The 21,374-nt window shown below is 40.9% G+C and overlaps 1 protein-coding gene across 1 annotated transcript in view; it reads right to left on the reverse strand.

The window, feature by feature from the left end:
- The window catches only part of tbc1d2b (TBC1 domain family, member 2B), a 47,255-nt gene that overhangs the window by 634 nt on the left and 25,247 nt on the right, over positions 1-21,374 (reverse strand). Inside the window, exons 6-13 of the mRNA XM_061969442.2 lie at positions 20,740-21,159; positions 19,250-19,360; positions 18,974-19,152; positions 11,675-12,169; positions 6,009-6,126; positions 5,753-5,938; positions 354-475; positions 1-289 (exon numbers count right to left, since the gene is read on the reverse strand). The exon at positions 1-289 is cut by the window's left edge and continues 634 nt beyond it. Coding sequence (XP_061825426.2) covers positions 94-289; positions 354-475; positions 5,753-5,938; positions 6,009-6,126; positions 11,675-12,169; positions 18,974-19,152; positions 19,250-19,360; positions 20,740-21,159 — 1,827 coding nt within the window. The 3' untranslated portion in view covers positions 1-93. The remainder of the gene's footprint in view (positions 290-353; positions 476-5,752; positions 5,939-6,008; positions 6,127-11,674; positions 12,170-18,973; positions 19,153-19,249; positions 19,361-20,739; positions 21,160-21,374) is intronic.

Genomic DNA, 21,374 nt, shown 5'->3' on the forward strand with positions numbered 1-21,374 from the left:
AAAGAATGTACAGAAGGCAGAAATACTGATAGTGATATGTGGGTCCAGCTATAGAAAACACATTCTTGTTCCGCTGACTGAAAGAAATAAGGTTCAGTTATCCTCCTCGTCATCGCTGAGGAAAGAGCGGCCGTCCTGTGACGTTTCCCTCTCCCGCAGGAAGGTCTGCCTGATGGCCTCCAGCTCACTCAGCTCAAGACGGACCTTCTCCAAGTGGAAGGAGCGCCGGTTTTGAATTTGTCTCATTGGGAAGGGGTTCATGTCCACGAAGGCGATGTTCATCAGCTTCCTGGAAGGAGATTGTAGTGAAAAAGGAAGTGGCGAACAAAGAGACTGACAATGTTGACTTGTACCTTGAATCCAGGATGGTGCGTGTGAAGTATCGCAGATATTTGAAGATGGTGGTGGAATCCTGTAATTTCAAGAACTCCTCTTCTTTGTGTTTGAAGAGAGCAAGAGCAAAGCGGAACATGATCTGTGGCCAAAATAAGCAACATGCATGAAACCATATTTAATCATTCAGGTGGCTACACGTAGGACTACTTTAGCATCATACATCATGTACACATGCACTGGATCATAATAACTTATCTCTGTCACTCACACTATACATCATGTACAAACCCCGTTTCCATATGAGTTGGGAAATTGTGTTAGATGTAAATATAAACGGAATACAATGATTTGCAAATCCTTTTCAAGCCATATTCAGTTGAATATGCTACAAAGACAACATATTTGATGTTCAAACTGATCAAAAAAAAATGTTTGCGCAAATAATCATTAACTTTAGGATTTGATGGCAGCAACACGTGACAAAGAAGTTGGGAAAGGTGGCAATAAATACTGATAAAGTTGAGGAATGCTCATCAAACACTTATTTGGAACATCCCACAGGTGTGCAGGCTAATTGGGAACAGGTGGGTGCCATGATTGGGTATAAAAACAGCTTCCCAAAAAATGCTCAGTCTTTCACAAGAAAGGATGGGGCGAGGTACACCCCTTTGTCCACAACTGCGTGAGCAAATAGTCAAACAGTTTAAGAACATTTCTCAAAGTGCAATTGCAAGATATTTAGGGATTTCAACATCTACGCTCCATAATATCATCAAAAGGTTCAGAGAATCTGGAGAAATCACTCCACGTAAGCGGCATGGCCGGAAACCAACATTGAATGATCGTGACCTTCCATCCCTCAGACGGCACTGTATCAAAAACCGACATCAATCTGTAAAGGATATCAAAGGTACATACAGGTTTCGGAACAACATATGCTGCCATCTAAGCCCCGTCTTTCTGCTTATTTCAGCAAAACAATGCCAAGCCACGTTCAGCACGTGTTACAACAGCGTGGCTTCGTAAAAAAAAGAGTGCGGGTACTTTCCTGGCCCGCCTGCAGTCCAGACCTGTCTCCCATCGAATATGTGTGGCGCATTATGAAACGTAAAATACGACAGCGGAGACCCCCGGACTGTTGAACGACTGAAGCTCTACATAAAACAAGAATGGGAAAGAATTCCACTTTCAAAGCTTCAACAATTAGTTTCCTCAGTTCCCAATCGTTTATTGAGTGTTGTTAAAAGAAAAGGTGATGTAACACAGTGGTGAACATGCCCTTTCCCAACTACTTTGGCACGTGTTGCAGCCATGAAATTCTAAGTTAATTATTATTTGCAAAAAAAAAATAAAGTTTATGAGTTTGAACATCAAATATGTTGTCTTTGTAGCATATTCAACTGAATATGGGTTGAAAAGGATTTGCAAATCATTGTATTTTGTTTATATTTACATCTAACACAATTTCCCAACTCATATGGAAACGGGGTTTGTATATATATATATATATATATATATATATATATACATACATATATATATACACATATATAATTTATATTTATTAATTTATATATGTATATATTTATATGTATTTTATTTTGACATTTATGTTAACATGTTAAAGGAAATTAAAATACAAGCATGTTTAAAATATATATTCCCTTCTTTCATGAAGACAAAAATATAAGTGGGTGTATTACCTGATGCTGATGACTTGCATTGATTGCAATCAGACAGGATTCAGTCTTGTTGATAACTTCCACATTTTCTAATTTACATTGTGGAGGAGAAAACAATTCCAAAAGAGTTTGGTTTTTGGCATCTTATGTGTCCAGCTTCTATACTCGTATCCTTGACAAGAAATACATTGATGGCAAACTCCGTAACCTGCTAGCATGTGTGCGCTAGCTTTCTGAGACTCTTATTTTGTTAGCGCAGGCAGGATGGAGCAGCACTTTTGTTGTGAAGACAGGAACTGTGGTTTTTGATGGCAGGTACAGCGCGAGAGTCTATTTCTCACCTTCCTGACAGTGTTTATTTATTCCCACACTGAGCTGGCAGCAGCCAACGTCCTCTCACAAGATCCTTGTGTGTCTTGAGTGTCAATCAAGTGACGTCATAGTGAAGATTGATGATCACTCATTTTTAGCTCTATTTTTTCACTGCCTGGCTGGCAATCGACTGACACACCCTCCGCCATCCACGTAATGGGCACCCATGTGATATAGGCATCTAAAAAATTATATTATTTGCTATTCCTGTTATTATTAAATTTAATTTTTTGAACATTTCAGACGATCTAATTTTCCCCAATAATAGTATAGTTATTAGCTTTTTTTTGGATACAGCTGCAAATAATGCGTATGTCCTGTTTGAAAATGATTGTGTCAGTTGTTACACAGTGAAGTGTAAAGTGACTGTTATTTGTACTTTATAATTGAGTAATCTTGTATTTTCTTTTGGACCCCCCAGGAAGAAAATCAGCAGTTTCAGGTTTTCCAAATAAATATAAACATAAATAATACATCTTATAGCCGGGCCAATATGCTAATAAATCACATGTTCATTATGTTCATGCCCCAAAGTGGTTGTTTTTTTAGTATACAAAAGTAATTGTAAGTTAGTTGGTAAGAAAACCACAACAAAATAACCAAAATATTAGAAATAGCTACAACCACAATTATTTTTTAATTACCGTGTTTTTCGGACTATAAAGCGCACTTAAAATCCTTTCATTGTCTAAAAAATGGACAGTGTGCCTTATAACCCAGTGCGCCTAATGTACAGAATAATTCCGGTTGTGCTTACCGACCTCGAAGCAATTTTATTTGGTACATGATGAAATGATAAATGTGACCGGTAGATGGCAGTCATACATAAGAGATATGTGTAGACTGCAATATGACGCCAGTAAACAACACCAACACTTTAAATGTTCCATTGAAAATAAAGAACATTACATACGGCACTCAAATATCTGTCAAAATGTTTTAGTATGACACCTGAAGTGACTGTCAGAAAGCGACTTGAAGATGATGTGTAAAACATCATCTATGCAACATTTTGAGCAAAGAACCAGCATTACCGTATTTTCCGCACTATAAGGCGCACCTAAAAAACACAAATTTTCCCAAAAGCTGACAGTGCGCCTTATAACCCGGTGCGCTTTATATATGGATAAATATTAAGATTCATTTTCATAAAGTTTCGGTCTCGCAACTTCGGTAAACAGCCGCCATCTTTTTTCCCGGTAGAACAGGAAGCGCTTCTTCTTCTACGCAAGCAACCGCCAAGGTAAGCACCCGCCCCCATAGAACAGGAAGCGCTTCTTCTTCTACTGTAAGCAACCACCCGCCCGCGTAGAAGAAGAAAAAGCGCGCGGATATACCGTACGTTTCATTTCCTTTGTGTGTTTACATCTGTAAAGACCACAAAATGGCTCCTACCAAGTGACAGGGATCCGGTTCATGAAAAGACGCAATCTCTCCATCCGCACACGGATTACTATTTCACAGCAACTGATATTCCTGTGAACCGCACTGTGGATACAACGGGAGCACGTACGGTGAATATTCGCACCACAGGGAATGAGAAGTCATCCTTCACTGTGGTTCTAGCTTGCCATGCTAATGGCCAGAAACTTCCACCCATGGTGATATTCAAAAGGAAGACCTTGCCAAAAGAGACCTTTCCAGCCGGCGTCATCATAAAAGCTAACTCGAAGGGATGGATGAAGAAAAGATGAGCGAGTGGTTAAGGTAAGTTTAAGTTTACGCGAAGAGGCCGGGTGGCTTTTTTCACGCAGCTCTGTCCATGTTGATATACGTATGTTTGTGATTGCACATTTGCGTACATTTTGGGAGTGAACAGAGTTGTTAGAACACTGTTTTTTAATATATTATTAAAGTTTGACTGACCTATCTGACTGTTTTTTTGACATTCCTTTAGCGCAGTTAGATGCGGCTTATAACACGGGGCGGCTTATTGGTGGACAAAGTTTTGAAATATGCCGTTCATTGAAGGCGCGGCTTATAACCCAGGGCGCCTTATGGTGCGGAAAATACGGTAGTTCATTTAGGATTTTTTAAGGGATCTTTTACTATTTGGAGATAGAACTCTAAGCTTTCCGAGTGCTTTTCTAGTTTCTAATATTTTCACCTTCTATTGTGTCCTGAGTGGGAGACAAACTATCAAATGTCCAAAATATTCTAACATGATTATTTTTATCTACCCAAGATTAAAAAGTGTTTAAAAAAAAAAAAAAAAAAAAAAATGGCTTCAAAGTGTCACTCATCCTACTTTTGCTTGATCTTTAGAGCAGTGCTGGTCGCCACATGTTAGACTTAGTTCATGAAAAGACGCAATCTCTCCATCCGCACACGGATTACTATTTCACAGCAACTGATATTCCTGTGAACCGCACTGTGGATACAACGGGAGCACGTACGGTGAATATTCGCACCACAGGGAATGAGAAGTCATCCTTCACTGTGGTTCTAGCTTGCCATGCTAATGGCCAGAAACTTCCACCCATGGTGATATTCAAAAGGAAGACCTTGCCAAAAGAGACCTTTCCAGCCGGCGTCATCATAAAAGCTAACTCGAAGGGATGGATGAAGAAAAGATGAGCGAGTGGTTAAGGTAAGTTTAAGTTTACGCAAAGAGGCCGGGTGGCTTTTTTCACGCAGCTCTGTCCATGTTGATATACGATTCCATGCGCGCCCACATCACGCTGGTTTTAATATATTATTAAAGTTTGACTGACCTATCTGACTGTTTTTTTGACATTCCTTTAGCGCAGTTAGATGCGGCTTACAACACGGGGCGGCTTATAGGTGGACAAAGTTTTGAAATATGCCGTTCATTGAAGGCGCGGCTTATAACCCAGGGCGCCTTATGGTGCGGAAAATACGGTATGACACCTGAAGTGACTGTCAGAAAGCGACTTGAAGATGATGTGTAAAACATCATCCATGCAACATTTTGAGCAAAGAACCACCATCAAATGTTATGTAGACCACAAGGAAGTCTTTTACATTTAGAAAAAAAAATCATAGTATGACTCCTTTAATGCGCCCTATAATCCGGTGCGCCTTTTGTATAAAAAAATACCTGAAAAGACCCGCTCATCGGCAGTGCGCCTTACAATCCGGCGCGCCCTATGGTCCAGAAAATACGGTATGCAAATGTAGCTAAATAAGTGGATGTTCAGTGTACAACACACACTAGCACCTTTTTCACCAACAAATGCCTTTTAGAAAACATGAGCAAACATTCCTGGTGGTCATAGCAGAAAGAAAGCTGAACTATTCCTCATGGCCAACAGGAGAAGACTCCTCCAAGTCAGTATTGAACTCTGCTGAATGGAGCATATCTGTGTCGTACTCTAAAATCTTCCTTCTGAGTAACTGACCTTAGGACCTTCGTAGAGGAAGGCGTCCCAAATCTTGAAGAGGATGTCGCTGACCACGCTGTCCACAAACACCACCAGGAACCAGTTGAAGGTGATGAGGGAGAAGTCCACCTTGTGCTGCTCAAAGTGGGCGTGGAGTCGGGGCAGCTTCTCGCTCATCAGGTCCTTGAAGACCCGCTGGTCCACCTGCATGGACACCACCCTCAACATTACTTAGGACTACATTTTAAAAAAAGAAGTGGGAACGTTGTTGTACCTGCGAGCCAAGCAGAGTCTTGGTGTAATAATCTCTTGGCATGAAAACTTCCACAATGGCTATGAGGCTCCAAAAGGCGTCTTCTTGGTCCAGATAGAGCAAGGCAATAGCTGCCAGCCTGAAATATGCAACGCAATGAAGGGTGAAATGTGTGGTTGGCCAACCAAAACATACACTAATGCCACACTGATGTAAGATGGGACATTTAGGAAGTAAATAAATATTGCATAGCATTAGAGACTTCCCTTATTAGGGTATGTATTCGGGCGTATTTGAAGACATTTAGTAGCTGTAAACTATATTTGGCTATTCATGTTTCAAAAGGATGAACATTTCCTTCTATAAAAGTTATGGAAACTTTCAGAAAACGTGACATCGAACATATTCAAAGATGGACACTTTCATGAAGATTCATGAGAATACAGAGCAGGACGTACTGTTTATTTATAACTGGGTGTCCAACTTGCATCGCTATTTCAGCTACTTTGAAAAATAACAAATGTTAAAGTGATGTTTTGATCTAACATCCGTGAAGACCAAGTCTTCCAAGAAGATGTGGTTCATATCCCCACAGCTGATCTGTCGTACAATACCTTGGAGATGCACGACTACAGCAAGGATACACCAACTGTACTACACAAACAAGAGCATCAATTTGCATCTACGGACTGAACGTGAATGTGTTTAGCTTCCTGGAGAACGTCGGACATGTGTAAGTAATCACAACGAGCTGGAACCAAAAAAAGAGATCAGCATTGTCATCTGAAAAAGGTAAACAAGCGTGTTTGTTTCAACAACTGTTTAAACTAAAGAAGAGTAAATGGTGCACTATGTTAAGTTGTTTGAGTGTGTTAACTACATTATCAATTAGTAACTCTACCTTGTTTGCAAGATTATTGCAAACTGCAAAGACTTTTAAAATGTGCACTTAATTTTGACTATACTTATTTTCAACACCTTTCGAGCAAATCAATGACTTGCAGTTCAGTAAAACATTTAAAAATGTTCCAGTATGACATTCTGACTACTAAATTGCATTTATACCTAAATATTGTGTTATTTTCTTCAAGTTTTAATTATACAAGCTAATAATAACAAGTGATGAATCATGATTAATCACAGGTTTAGTGTGATAAAAAAAATCACTTGACAGCCCTAATATATATATACACACATATAAAAATATATACATATATACACACACACACGTGTATATATATATATATATATATATACACACACACACACACAGGTAAAAGCCAGTAAATTAGAATATTTTGAAAAACTTGATTTATTTCAGTAATTGCATTCAAAAGGTGTAACTTGTACATTATATTTATTCATTGCACACAGACTGATGCATTCAAATGTTTATTTCATTTAATTTTGATGATTTGAAGTGGCAACAAATGAAAATCCAAAATTCCGTGTGTCACAAAATTAGAATATTACTTAAGGCTAATACAAAAAAGGGATTTTTAGAAATGTTGGCCAACTGAAAAGTATGAAAATGAAAAATATGAGCATGTACAATACTCAATACTTGGTTGGAGCTCCTTTTGCCTCAATTACTGCGTTAATGCGGCGTGGCATGGAGTCGATGAGTTTCTGGCACTGCTCAGGTGTTATGAGAGCCCAGGTTGCTCTGATAGTGGCCTTCAACTCTTCTGCGTTTTTGGGTCTGGCATTCTGCATCTTCCTTTTCACAATACCCCACAGATTTTCTATGGGGCTAAGGTCAGGGGAGTTGGCGGGCCAATTTAGAACAGAAATACCATGGTCCGTAAACCAGGCACGGGTAGATTTTGCGCTGTGTGCAGGCGCCAAGTCCTGTTGGAACTTGAAATCTCCATCTCCATAGAGCAGGTCAGCAGCAGGAAGCATGAAGTGCTCTAAAACTTGCTGGTAGACGGCTGCGTTGACCCTGGATCTCAGGAAACAGAGTGGACCGACACCAGCAGATGACATGGCACCCCAAACCATCACCCAACCATGCAAATTTTGCATTTCCTTTGGAAATCGAGGTCTTAGAGTCTGGAGGAAGACAGGAGAGGCACAGGATCCACGTTGCCTGAAGTCTGGTGTAAAGTTTCCACCATCAGTGATGGTTTGGGGTGCCATGTCATCTGCTGGTGTCGGTCCACTCTGTTTCCTGAGATCCAGGGTCAACGCAGCCGTCTACCAGCAAGTTTTAGAGCACTTCATGCTTCCTGCTGCTGACCTGCTCTATGGAGATGGAGATTTCAAGTACCAACAGGACTTGGCGCCTGCACACAGCGCAAAATCTACCCGTGCCTGGTTTACGGACCATGGTATTTCTGTTCTAAATTGGCCCGCCAACTCCCCTGACCTTAGCCCCATAGAAAATCTGTGGGGTATTGTGAAAAGGAAGATGCAGAATGCCAGACCCAAAAACGCAGAAGAGTTGAAGGCCACTATCAGAGCAACCTGGGCTCTCATAACACCTGAGCAGTGCCAGAAACTCATCGACTCCATGCCACGCCGCATTAACGCAGTAATTGAGGCAAAAGGAGCTCCAACCAAGTATTGAGTATTGTACATGCTCATATTTTTCATTTTCATACTTTTCAGTTGGCCAACATTTCTAAAAATCCCTTTTTTGTATTAGCCTTAAGTAATATTCTAATTTTGTGACACACGGAATTTTGGATTTTCATTTGTTGCCACTTCAAATCATCAAAATTAAATGAAATAAACATTTGAATGCATCAGTCTGTGTGCAATGAATAAATATAATGTACAAGTTACACCTTTTGAATGCAATTACTGAAATAAATCAAGTTTTTCAAAATATTCTAATTTACTGGCTTTTACCTGTATATGTATGTATTATGTTCTGGTTGGCTTACTGACTAATCTTAGGAGATACCACAGCCGTCTACAGAGGTAGTATGTACAACTCGGTTACAGAGTTGGTCCCAAACATGACGCCCTGCAGTCATGTGAGGGGCTTTTAATCAATCATTTAACAGATTGTCTGGCCATACTCTCTCTGATCAGCCAAAAAACCTCTCACGTGACCACGGAGTTGTCCATACCCTCCTTATACACGGCTCTTAGAGATGCGTGTGAACTGCAGGTTGACGCCTGTTCAATAAATGATGCTAGCAAGTACGGGTAAACAAGCAAGACTAAAACGTTTATGTTTTATTGAGAAAATAGAACATTACAGACGGCGCTCAAAAATCTCTCAAAATATTTTAGTAGGACTTTGGTAAGATACGAAGCCGCACTACTTTGACTGATTGTTGAAGCATTACAGCTACAGTAGTCAAAACCTACTGTGCTTTAACGTACGAGTAATATTATATTTTTTGTTATTTCAAGGACTCCAAAATGGCACCGCTTGGGGGCATTATCTGGTGTTTTGTTTCAACCTATCATACAAAACAAACTTTTCTTAGCTATTGGTACCTGCTGTTGTGTATTTGGGATCTGCATAAGTCCCGAATAAGCTCCTTCTTTTTCTCTGTCCTCTTGTTGAGGGGTATTCATCCTCCGTTGTTGCCATTTCTAATACAAAGTAGCATATAGTATCTTTGTATACATTTTTAAATATCATTTAAATCTTTAAAACATATATTGCATTTTTACTTTGGTTTATTTTTAAGTAAATAATTGCTGAAAGAAATCAATTCAAGACCGAATCGAGATTGTTATCTATTCCGATTCTAAATCAATTCATAATTTTCAATAATCAATTTTTTTTTAAGATTCAATATTTTAAAAATACATTTTTTAGGCAATCTTCGCATTCACTCGATGCGTGTATGTCGTATGTCAGCATCCTAGAGACACATTTGTAACCTGTAATAAAAAGGTTGTATTATCATTTTCATACCAAATAATTTATTGGAGAAATCTTGTTGAGTTGAAAATAGATTCTGAATCAAATCATCAGCCCGAGAATTGGAATTGTTGTTAGAGTTACATCCTATACATTTTTTAATTGTTGGGCTTGGAATTAAAAGTAAAAACAGGTTATTAATTCTTGATGTTTAAACCAATATCAAGCTGCAAAAGTTAACATAAGTCTAAGTACCGTATTTTCCGCACTATAAGGCGCACCTAAAAACCACAAATTTTCTCAAAAGCTGACAGTGCGCCTTATAACCCGGTGCGCTTTATATATGGATAAATATTAAGATTCATTTTCATAAAGTTTAGGTCTCGCAACTACGGTAAACAGCCGCCATCTTTTTTCCCCGTAGAAGAAGCGCGCGGTGCATGCTGGGATATGTGACGTTTCATTTCCATTTGTGTGTTTATGTAAAGACCCCAAAATGGCTCCTATTAAGTGTGTTGTCTGTCTAATTATAAATAATGCAGACGAGGCGTGTTAACTGAGTTGTCAACGTTTACTCACAGCGTGCTCATAACCACATTCTAACTGCCAGCATACAACGCTTCTCAGGGCTACCGCGCATGCTCGAAACTATCGTTGCATGCTGGGTAGTGTAGTTGTTATATTTGCTAGCTCATAACAGCACATTAAGAGACACGCTTACGCGCTTAATTCAATACTCGCCGTCATTCCGGGTGGATTGACAAAAGACCTCCAGCCGCTAGATATTGGTGTCAACAGGGCATTCGAAGCTAGACTGCTAACTGCGTGGGAACAGTGGATGACGAAGAAGCGCGCAGTGCATGCTGGGATATGTGACGTTTCATTTCCATTTGTGTGTTTATGTAAAGACCCCAAAATGGCTCCTATTAAGTGTGTTGTCTGTCTAATTATAAATAATGCAGACGAGGCGTGTTAACTGAGTTCTCAACGTTTACTCACAGCGTGCTCATAACCACATTCTAACTGCCAGCATACAACGCTTCTCAGGGCTACCGCGCATGCTCGTAACTATCGTTGCATGCTGGGTAGTGTAGTTGTTATATTTGCTAGCTCATAACAGCACATTGAGAGACACGCTTACGCGCTTAATTCAATACTCGCCGTCATTCCGGGTGGATTGACAAAAGACCTCCAGCCGCTAGATATTGGTGTCAACAGGGCATTCGAAGCTAGACTGCTAACTGCGTGGGAACAATGGATGACAGAAGGCGAACACACCTTCACTAAGACGAGGAGGCAGCGCCAGACGACGCCAACATCTGCCAGTGGATCGTAAATTTGCCCAACTTTTCACTTCGGACACCGAAGACGAAGGATTTACGAATGAAGAATAACTTCAGAAAGTGAGCGCTATGTTTATTTTGTGTGTTGTGACATTAACGTTCGAGCAACATTATGTTGCTATTGCTCTGCACTATTTTGAATTTTACTATGTTTGTGATTGCACATTTGCGTACATTTTGGGAGTGAACAGAGTTGTTAGAACGCTGGTTTTTAATATATTATTAAAGTTTGACTGACCTATCTGACTGTTTTTTTGACATTCCCTTTAGCGCAGCGTAGGCGTGGCTTATAGTCCGGGGCGGCTTATTGGTGGACAAAGTTATGAAATATGCCATTCATTGAAGGTGCGGCTAATAATCCGGTGCGCCTTATAGTGCGGAAAATACGGTAAGCTAATTGGCAACTGCTATATTTTTCCTGCTAACCACATGTTATTAAACAGTAAAACTACATCCTTGATGATAACCACCATATTGGGCGAAAATGAATATGGTAACAGAACATTTATGAGTACCTGTTGAGTCCCTGGCAGTATCCAATGTCAGGGTTCCTCCAGGAAAAAGCCACTAGAACATTCCTAAGTTTCTGGATGCCGCTGGCACTGGGCGAGGAGTAGTGTTTGTTGTTGGGTAAAGTCCGCAGCAAGTCCAGCTCAATCTGCTTTGTTGCCGGGTTGGGCTTCTCCCGGGCCACATTAAGCAAGGTCTCGTAATAGTCAGCCGCCAAGGGATCCCGGAACTTTTTGACGTGGACGGAGACACACCAGCGCCACATCCGAGAGCGATGTTCGTGGGGAATGCCGCAGCGGATCAGAGCCTTGAGCTCAGGGGAGCGCACCAAGTTGCGGTTCATTGTGCTGGCCAGGTAGTTCTCCCACTTGACTCCGATAGACACCTCTTGATCCGTCATGGACAGGGATTTGAGCTCCAAGGCTCTCACCTTGGCCACCAACATCTCCTCTTCCTCCTCCTCTTCAGGCAACGTCTTGAAGCCATACACGTCATACTCACTGTCAATGAGATCACAGGATATGCTATGAACCAACGTTTGTGCATATTGCTACATAAGCAGTTTGAGGGGCACTATTTGGACAAGAGTATTGGGAAACCTGGGCCATTGCACCGATAGGAAATCAAAATAGGACAAGGTCACAAATGTTCTAATTCATTCCAGGTGTTAGATGTGCTTAAGGTGGGAGAAGCTCTCAAGCTCTTCTACATCACACTCATTCAAATGTCTTTAATCATGGTAAAGTGTTATTCAACTGAATTGTTTTGGGGGCCACATTTCCAGAAAGCAAAAGACCAGGCTGTCGGACTTCTCCCTTCACTATTATTCTAATTTTGTACAAACCCCGTTTCCGTATGAGTTGGGAAATTGTGTTAGATGTAAATATAAACGGAATACAATGATTTGCAAATCCTTTTCAAGCCATATTCAGTTGAATATGCTACAAAGACAACATATTTGATGTTCAAACTCAAACTTTATTTTTTTTTTGCAAATAATAATTAACTTAGAATTTCATGGCTGCAACACGTGACAAAGTAGTTGGGAAAGGGCATGTTCACCACTGTGTTACATGGCCTTTTCTTTTAACAACACTCAATAAACGATTGGGAACTGAGGAAACTAATTGTTGAAGCTTTGAAAGTGGAATTCATTCCCATTCTTGTTTTATGTACAGCTTAAGTTGTTCAACAGTCCGGGGGTCTCCGTTGTGCTATTTTAGGCTTCATAATGCGCCACACATTTTCAATGGGAGACAGGTCTGGACTACAGGCAGGCCAGTCTAGTACCCGCACTCTTTTACTATGAAGCCACGTTGATGTAACAGGTGGCTTGGCATTGTCTTGCTTAAATAAGCAGGGGCGTCCATGATAACGTTGCTTGGATGGCAACATACTGTATGTTGCTCCAAAACCTGTATGTACCTTTCAGCATTAATGGCGCCTTCACAGATGTGTAAGTTACCCATGTCTTGGGCACTAATACACCCCCATACCATCACACATGCCGGCTTTTACACTTTGCGCCTATAACAATCCGGATGGTTCTTTTCCTCTTTGGTCCGGAGGACACGACGTCCACAGTTTCCAAAAACAATTTGAAATGTGGACTCGTCAGACCACAGGACATTTTTCCACTTTGTATCAGTCCATCTTAGATGAGCTCAGGCCCAGCGAAGTCGACGGTGTTTCTGGGTGTTGTTGATAAACGGTTTTCGCCTTGCATAGGAGAGTTTTAACTTGCACTTACAGATGTAGCGACCAACTGTAGTTACTGACAGTGGGTTTCTGAAGTGTTCCTGAGCCCATGTGGTGATATCCTTTACACACTGATGTCGCTTGTTGATGCAGTAAAGCCTGAGGGATCGAAGGTCACATGCTTAGCTGCTTACGTGCAGTGATTTCTCCAGATTCTCTGAACCCTTTGATGATATTACGGAGCGTAGATGGTGAAATCCCTAAATTCCTTGCAATAGCTGCTTGAGAAAGATTTTTCTTAAACTGTTCAACAATTTGCTCAGGCATTTGTTGACAAAGTGGTGACCCTCGCCCCATCCTTGTTTGTGAATGACTGAGCATTTTATGGAATCTACTTTTATACCCAATCATGGCACCCACTTGTTCCCAATTTGCCTGTTCACCTGTGGGATGTTCCAAATAAGTGTTTGATGAGCATTCCTCAACTTTATCAGTATTTATTGCCACCTTTCCCAACTTCTTTGTCACGTGTTGCTGGCATCAAATTCTAAAGTTAATGATTATTTGCAAAAAAAAAAAAAAAGTTTATCAGTTTGAACATCAAATATGTTGTCTTTGTAGCATATTCAACTGAATATGGCTTGACAAGGATTTGCAAATCATTGTATTCCGTTTATATTTACATCTAACACAATTTCCCAACTCATATGGAAATGGGGTTTGTATATTCCGGAAACCTCATGGCATTCAATTGATCATAACTGGACTGTTTGGTTTGTCTTGGAAGACGTTTCGTCTCTCATCCGAGTAGGCTTCATCAGTTGGTGCTCATAGACTTACATTGGTCAGATCTAGTATAACGGTTGGTGCCAAACCCCAAATGTTTATACTCCCAAAACCAGGAGAATGTGCCTGGGCTCAAAAACAACTGTTTTGATGCAAACAAGCAATCCTAATATCAAAGCCAACGACAGTCGTTGAAGTGTAATTTCCCCTCGCTAGCATTGAGGTATGGTGTGGCAGAACGATCGCTGTGGATCGACTACTACCAGTCCAAAATAGTCGGAATTCCCCACGTAAGCATTCCATTCAGTGGTGAACAAATGGCACAAATGGCATACTGGTCACCTTCTGTGACCAGGATGTTTCTAACTCCTGTTTTTTGTTGGAGGCTAAATCAAGAGTCTTATAGGAATGGTTGACAGGACAGTGTTGTATGTGGGAGACAGGTGGTGTCGCAGACCACCACCTCTGTTCAGGAATGTTTTTTCAACCTCGACAAAGATGGCTTCCCTCACTTTTTTGTACCATCCGTCCTCCTTGTCCAGAATCTGTACATTTTAGTTCTCAAAAGGAGTGCTGTTTCTCCCTGAGGTGCTGGTAGACAGCCAGTCAGTCTTGCCCTGAAGAGTTTGTTCATGCCACGCGTCGGCTTAGTGGTTGTTTTGTTTCCCCAATATGAGAATCAGTGCATTCATAATTACACTGGATAGCAGACACCTGATTGTTTTTGTGGGTGTGGGTTGTCCGGTCTTTAGGATGCACTCGTCTCTGTCTTAGGGTGTTGCCTGGTTGAAGTGTACTGGGATGTTGTGCTGGTTAAAACTTCTTCTGAGTTTCTCATATAGACCTGATACATATAGAATGACAATATGTTTGCATCTGTCACCTTTTTCCTCCTCCTCCACTCTGTCTGTTATTTCTGAAACTGGATGAAAAAGACAGCACCTAAAACAGAATCTTGTAAAACACTACTAGTATAACTAAATAAGTTGAACAAATGACTACTGACTACATCTGAAGCAAACAAGCTACAGGAACAACTTAATTACACAAATCACATTACGGGAATAACATGTAACTGCCAAAAAGGAGAGCACTTAAAAGGGGTGCCTTTAAGGACGCTTCACTTGTAAATGACAAGTTTGGGACCTGCTAATGTGTTTACAGCGGTCCAGGTTCCTCTGTACAACAGGGGCAGTCTCGTGGTTTTAGGAATTTGTTGCATAAATGTTTGTCTTCCAAGTTCTGAACTGAACTCGGGCAATGATGTCACTTCTGGGAACAATTTTGTCCTGCGGGCCACCAGATGAATAGAGCTGATTTACACTAACTAAAGCTTGTTTGATGCTCATTAGAAGAAACCAGCAACACTCCCTGGACTAGAGCGCATGCCACTTTTACTCATCGTCTTTCGCTAAATCCTGCACTCTTTTGACCTTTTTGATGAATTCCAAGAAACTCTAAAGAAACGTTTATCCTTTTCGCGTTTTGAACCGCTCCAACAGCCTAAAACAACGCAAGCATAGGGCATTTTTCTTCGAGAAGGGTAAAATGCTGCCGAGAGCGCTATGACAACAAACACTCGCTGGCACACCACTTCCAATGTCACATATTTAATGAGCCGGACGTGACGTCAGGTGAGAACAACCTATTTTGCTCTCCCTGACTGTTGCAATTTAGTTTGCCAAATATGTAAATAGTCCTTTGAATTAGAGATGATCCTAGTGGTTAGAGTGTCCGCCCTGAGATCGGTAGGTCGTCAGTTCAAACCCCGGCCAAGTCATACCAAAGACTATAAAAATGAGAGCCATTACCTCCCTGCTTGGCACTCAGCATCAAGGGTTGGAATTGGGGGTTAAATCACCAAAAATTATTTCCGGGCACGGCCACAGCTGCTGCTCACTGCTCCCATCACCTCCCAGGGGGTGATCAAGGGTGATGGGTCAAATGCAGAGAATAATTTCGCCACACCTAGTGTGTGTGTGACTATCATTGCTACTTTGTAACTTTAATGCTGTGTGGATGTTTTTCAGCAGCAAGACTAGTAAGGATAAAGGGAAAGATGAATGCAGCAAAGTGCAAAGACATCCTGGATAAAAACTTGCTACAGAGCGCTCTAGAACTCTGATGGTTCATCTTTCAGCAGGACAATGACCTTAAGCACACAGCTAAGATATCAAAGGAATGGCTTCAGGACAACTTTTTAAACGTCCTTGAGAGGCCCAGCCAGAGCCCATACCTGAATTTGATCGAAAAGATCTGAAAAAAGCTGCGCACCGACGCTTCCAATTCAATCTGATGGAGCTAGAAAGGTGCTACAAAGAGGAAGGGGGAAACTGCCCAAAGATAAGTGTGCCAAATTAGTGGCATCATATATTCAAAAAGACTTGAGGCTGTAATTGCTGCCAAATGTGCATTAACAAAGTATTGAGCAATAGCTGTGAATACTTATGTACATGTAGGGCTGGGCGATATGGACCAAAACTGATATCCCGGTATTTTTAGGCTGAATGGCCATATACAATATATACGATATCTTAAACAAAACGTCCAAAGTGCTTAAGGTTGCCTAAGTGGTTTCGCTTGGTTTTAACCCCCTTTTCTTTGCAAGGGTAATGAGTCATTCTTCATCTAAATGGGAATATATCAACATCCCATCAGTTGACATTCTGTTATTGTTTAAGAAGATTATTTTCGACCGTGACTGAAAAAAAAGCGGTGATGTTCGTCTTCATCTTTATAATGGATTCAATTTATATAGCGCTTTTCTAGACACTCAAATGCCTTCACAGAGAAGTGAGAACCCATCATTCCTTTTTACAACTCATGCTTTCATCATTCATTCTCCGGTGTGAGCGGCACCGGACACAACGGCAGCGAATTTGGATGGTAAGAGGTGGGGAGCGAACCTGCAACCCTCAGGTTTCTGGCTCGGCCGCTCTACTCACTACGCCATGCTGCGATGAACATTTAAAAAAAGATAAATTAGGATACTTTGGGAGAGGGTAGGCCGTGGGTTCATTTGCAATCTGGGAACACCTCCAAACACAAAGCTTTTGCAAACTAAAAATGGGTTTAAAATTAGACTGAGGAGCACAATTTACATAAAATGTACCCATTCCCAATATACAGGTAAAAGCCAGTAAATTAGAATATTTTGAAAAACTTGATTTATTTCAGTAATTGCATTCAAAAGGTGTAACTTGTACATTATATTTATTCATTGCACACAGACTGATGCATTCAAATGTTTATTTCATTTAATTTTGATGATTTGAAGTGGCAACAAATGAAAATCCAAAATTCCGTGTGTCACAAAATTAGAATATTACTTAAGGCTAATACAAAAAAGGGATTTTTAGAAATGTTGGCCAACTGAAAAGTATGAAAATGAAAAATATGAGCATGTACAATACTCAATACTTGGTTGGAGCTCCTTTTGCCTCAATTACTGCGTTAATGCGGCGTGGCATGGAGTCGATGAGTTTCTGGCACTGCTCAGGTGTTATGAGAGCCCAGGTTGCTCTGATAGTGGCCTTCAACTCTTCTGCGTTTTTGGGTCTGGCATTCTGCATCTTCCTTTTCACAATACCCCACAGATTTTCTATGGGGCTAAGGTCAGGGGAGTTGGCGGGCCAATTTAGAACAGAAATACCATGGTCCGTAAACCAGGCACGGGTAGATTTTGCGCTGTGTGCAGGCGCCAAGTCCTGTTGGAACTTGAAATCTCCATCTCCATAGAGCAGGTCAGCAGCAGGAAGCATGAAGTGCTCTAAAACTTGCTGGTAGACGGCTGCGTTGACCCTGGATCTCAGGAAACAGAGTGGACCGACACCAGCAGATGACATGGCACCCCAAACCATCACCCAACCATGCAAATTTTGCATTTCCTTTGGAAATCGAGGTCCCAGAGTCTGGAGGAAGACAGGAGAGGCACAGGATCCACATTGCCTGAAGTCTAGTGTAAAGTTTCCACCATCAGTGATGGTTTGGGGTGCCATGTCATCTGCTGGTGTCGGTCCACTCTGTTTCCTGAGATCCAGGGTCAACGCAGCCGTCTACCAGCAAGTTTTAGAGCACTCCATGCTTCCTGCTGCTGACCTGCTCTATGGAGATGGAGATTTCAAGTTCCAACAGGACTTGGCGCCTGCACACAGCGCAAAATCTACCCGTGCCTGGTTTATGGACCATGGTATTTCTGTTCTAAATTGGCCCGCCAACTCCCCTGACCTAAGCCCCATAGAAAATCTGTGGGGTATTGTGAAAAGGAAGATGCAGAATGCCAGACCCAAAAACGCAGAAGAGTTGAAGGCCACTATCAGAGCAACCTGGGCTCTCATAACACCTGAGCAGTGCCAGAAACTCATCGACTCCATGCCACGCCGCATTAACGCTGTAATTGAGGCAAAAGGAGCTCCAACCAAGTATTGAGTATTGCACATGCTCATATTTTTCATTTTCATACTTTTCAGTTGGCCAACATTTCTAAAAATCCCTTTTTTGTATTAGCCTTAAGTAATATTCTAATTTTATGACACACGGAATTTTGGATTTTCATTTGTTGCCACTTCAAATCATCAAAATTAAATGAAATAAACATTTGAATGCATCAGTCTGTGTGCAATGAATAAATATAATGTACAAGTTACACCTTTTGAATGCAATTACTGAAATAAATCAAGTTTTTCAAAATATTCTAATTTACTGGCTTTTACCTGTATGCTATCTAGACTACAAGGAAGTGGGTTAAATGTGAATAAGAATCATCATAGGTCCCCTTTAAGGATGTTTAAATAGTGAAAATGATGAGAGCTTTGGTGTACCTGACAGTGTTTGGTTTAAATACAGGGTGTTCTGCCTGTAGGGCATCCTCTAACAATCTGGAGATGACCTCCCGGGCTGGACTCTGTTCTGCAGACGAGCACACTGGGTTCGTCACCTCCTGCAGCAGCACCAAATACTTACTCTCCACCTGACACAACTTGGCCTCCAGAGCGGTGTACTGCAACAGAGAAGAAAACCAAGTCATCGTGGAATTTCCCTAAAAATGATTCATTCTTCCTGTTTCTTCAAATTGCAACACACCCACAGTACTATACCTTTGCTTCTAGAACCTTTTCTCTACTTTCTGCATTTCTGTGCAATACTGTCAGCTCCAGGATCTCTTTGTTTAGAAATGTGTTTTGGGTTTTATAGCCTTGAAGACTGTCCTGAAATCAAAGCACATTATAGACTCATCAGCTTGAACTGCATAGTTGGTAGGATATTCCACCGGATGTCTTTAAGATTTTCTTATGCAGTAGTACATGAAAGCACAATAGGAGTTGCTCCACCTTGTGATGCAATTATTTGCAGTTCACATATAATAAAAATATAAACAATTTAATACCAATATTTGTAGCCAGTGTTGAAATGACAAAAAACCCCATCTAAACACAAAAATGAAAACAAAATTTGTTTAACTTTAAAAAAAAGGTGCAGTGAAATATAATTAAACTTAAACTGTTGCCAAAAACTTAACATTTCAACTGTCGTAAAAATAAGTCAACTAATAGGTCTAAAAACACAACCTTTAGTCTCATCTTGCTGGATGAAATAATTAGTGACAGTGCTGAGCGTGTCATTATTTGGAACATCTCAAATCTGTCTTCTCTAATTGTTGAGGCTGGTCTTTATTGTAGACTCAATGTCACTAAAAAGTGAAAAATAGCGAAAGGAAAAGCCCAACATAAATCATGTAATGCTTGATGAGTTCTTGTGTGACATTATGCAAGACTGTGGTTTAAACTCCTTGAGGGGTCAGATTATATTGTTTCCCACATGTAGAACACTTCCTCGTGGTTACATGACATGTAATGGTGATTCTTTGGTCCAAACTTTGCAAAGATTATGTTTTAAAGACCATATTCAAGCTGCTTTCTGACTGTCTCTTCAGAATATGCCGTTTTGTTGGCAGTCTTTTTTACGTGTCAAAGTCCTCCTTCAGGCGAAGCCCCCTTTGGATGCATTTTTACCCTCTCAGTCATGTTTTAGTTTTTACCACTTCCATACAGACACATTTAAGTTAGAACTATACGCTACAATTTAAAAGGAATAGCAACAGTGGAGGATGCATATGCATGTACGAGTCTGTCCCACAACAAGAGGATAGAGAAAAGTAAGACACTTATTGACTACAACTGAATAGAAATGGCAGACTCTGGCAAAGCTCTTTGGGTAAACCGCTACCATATATGGAGATATCTGCTGACGAAAGTAAGGCAAAATAAGTCACTAAAGTTTCAAATTCCGAAAGGCAAGTTTGAAAGAAAGCAAGATTGTTTTATAAATATCTCTGTCATGCTCGAATGATTTGTTTCTAATTTTCCGGACTTACAGGGATCCCAAATACACAAAAACAGGTACCAATGGTTTTGCATAACAAGACCCCTTCAAGTTTTGCACGACTTTCGAGGCGAATATCTGGGATGGATTAGAAATTGTTCAACTTCAGGGGCTCAGCTGTGTTTCTTAAAAAATCCCCAACAATATTTTCCCACTGTTTCTATTTTTGCCAAGTGGCCCAGCAATAGTGGGTGTTCTGTGTTACCTGAAGGGTGTCCAACTCCTGATTTTCTTTGCCGAGAGGTGGTGAACCATCATTTGTATTCCCGCTCTGCTCTGAGTTGGACAGCTTCATGATGGCTTCATCTTTGGCCTGGATGGTTTCCATCAGCATGCCCAGCTGCTCGTTGATCTCCCCCACTTTTATTTTCAGGCCCTTCAACTCTTGTTGAAGGCTTTCTTTCTCCAGGGCAAGGCGCTCCATGTGGCCACACAAGGACTGGATCTGTTCATCTCGTTCTTGAACCAGGGCCTCCAGACGGGCAACCTCCTCCTGGGTTACTATTGGACAGTTAACCTGATCGGACTCTGTTGATGATGGATCTGGTGGAGGGACTGTACGACGTTCTGGCTGACGATCACCCTGGGATGTTCTTAATGTTTGCTGCAAAAGTCTCACCAGCTCCTGATTGAGAACATATATAATACAACATCTGGGAAGTTAGGGAAGTTGTACTAACACACAACAGACAAACATAAATGGGGTCAGTAGTAGTATGGTTATGGTCATGGTCGTGGTTGAAGTTTATTTAAAACATGTATACAGATACAATTTGATACTTCCTAAAATCTACATATTCTCATTTCTCTTTACAACATGTTAAAAAAGGAGTAGGAAGA

The sequence above is a fragment of the Nerophis lumbriciformis genome, linkage group LG10 (assembly GCF_033978685.3).
Source record: "Nerophis lumbriciformis linkage group LG10, RoL_Nlum_v2.1, whole genome shotgun sequence".
NCBI classification, from domain to species: domain Eukaryota; kingdom Metazoa; phylum Chordata; class Actinopteri; order Syngnathiformes; family Syngnathidae; genus Nerophis; species Nerophis lumbriciformis.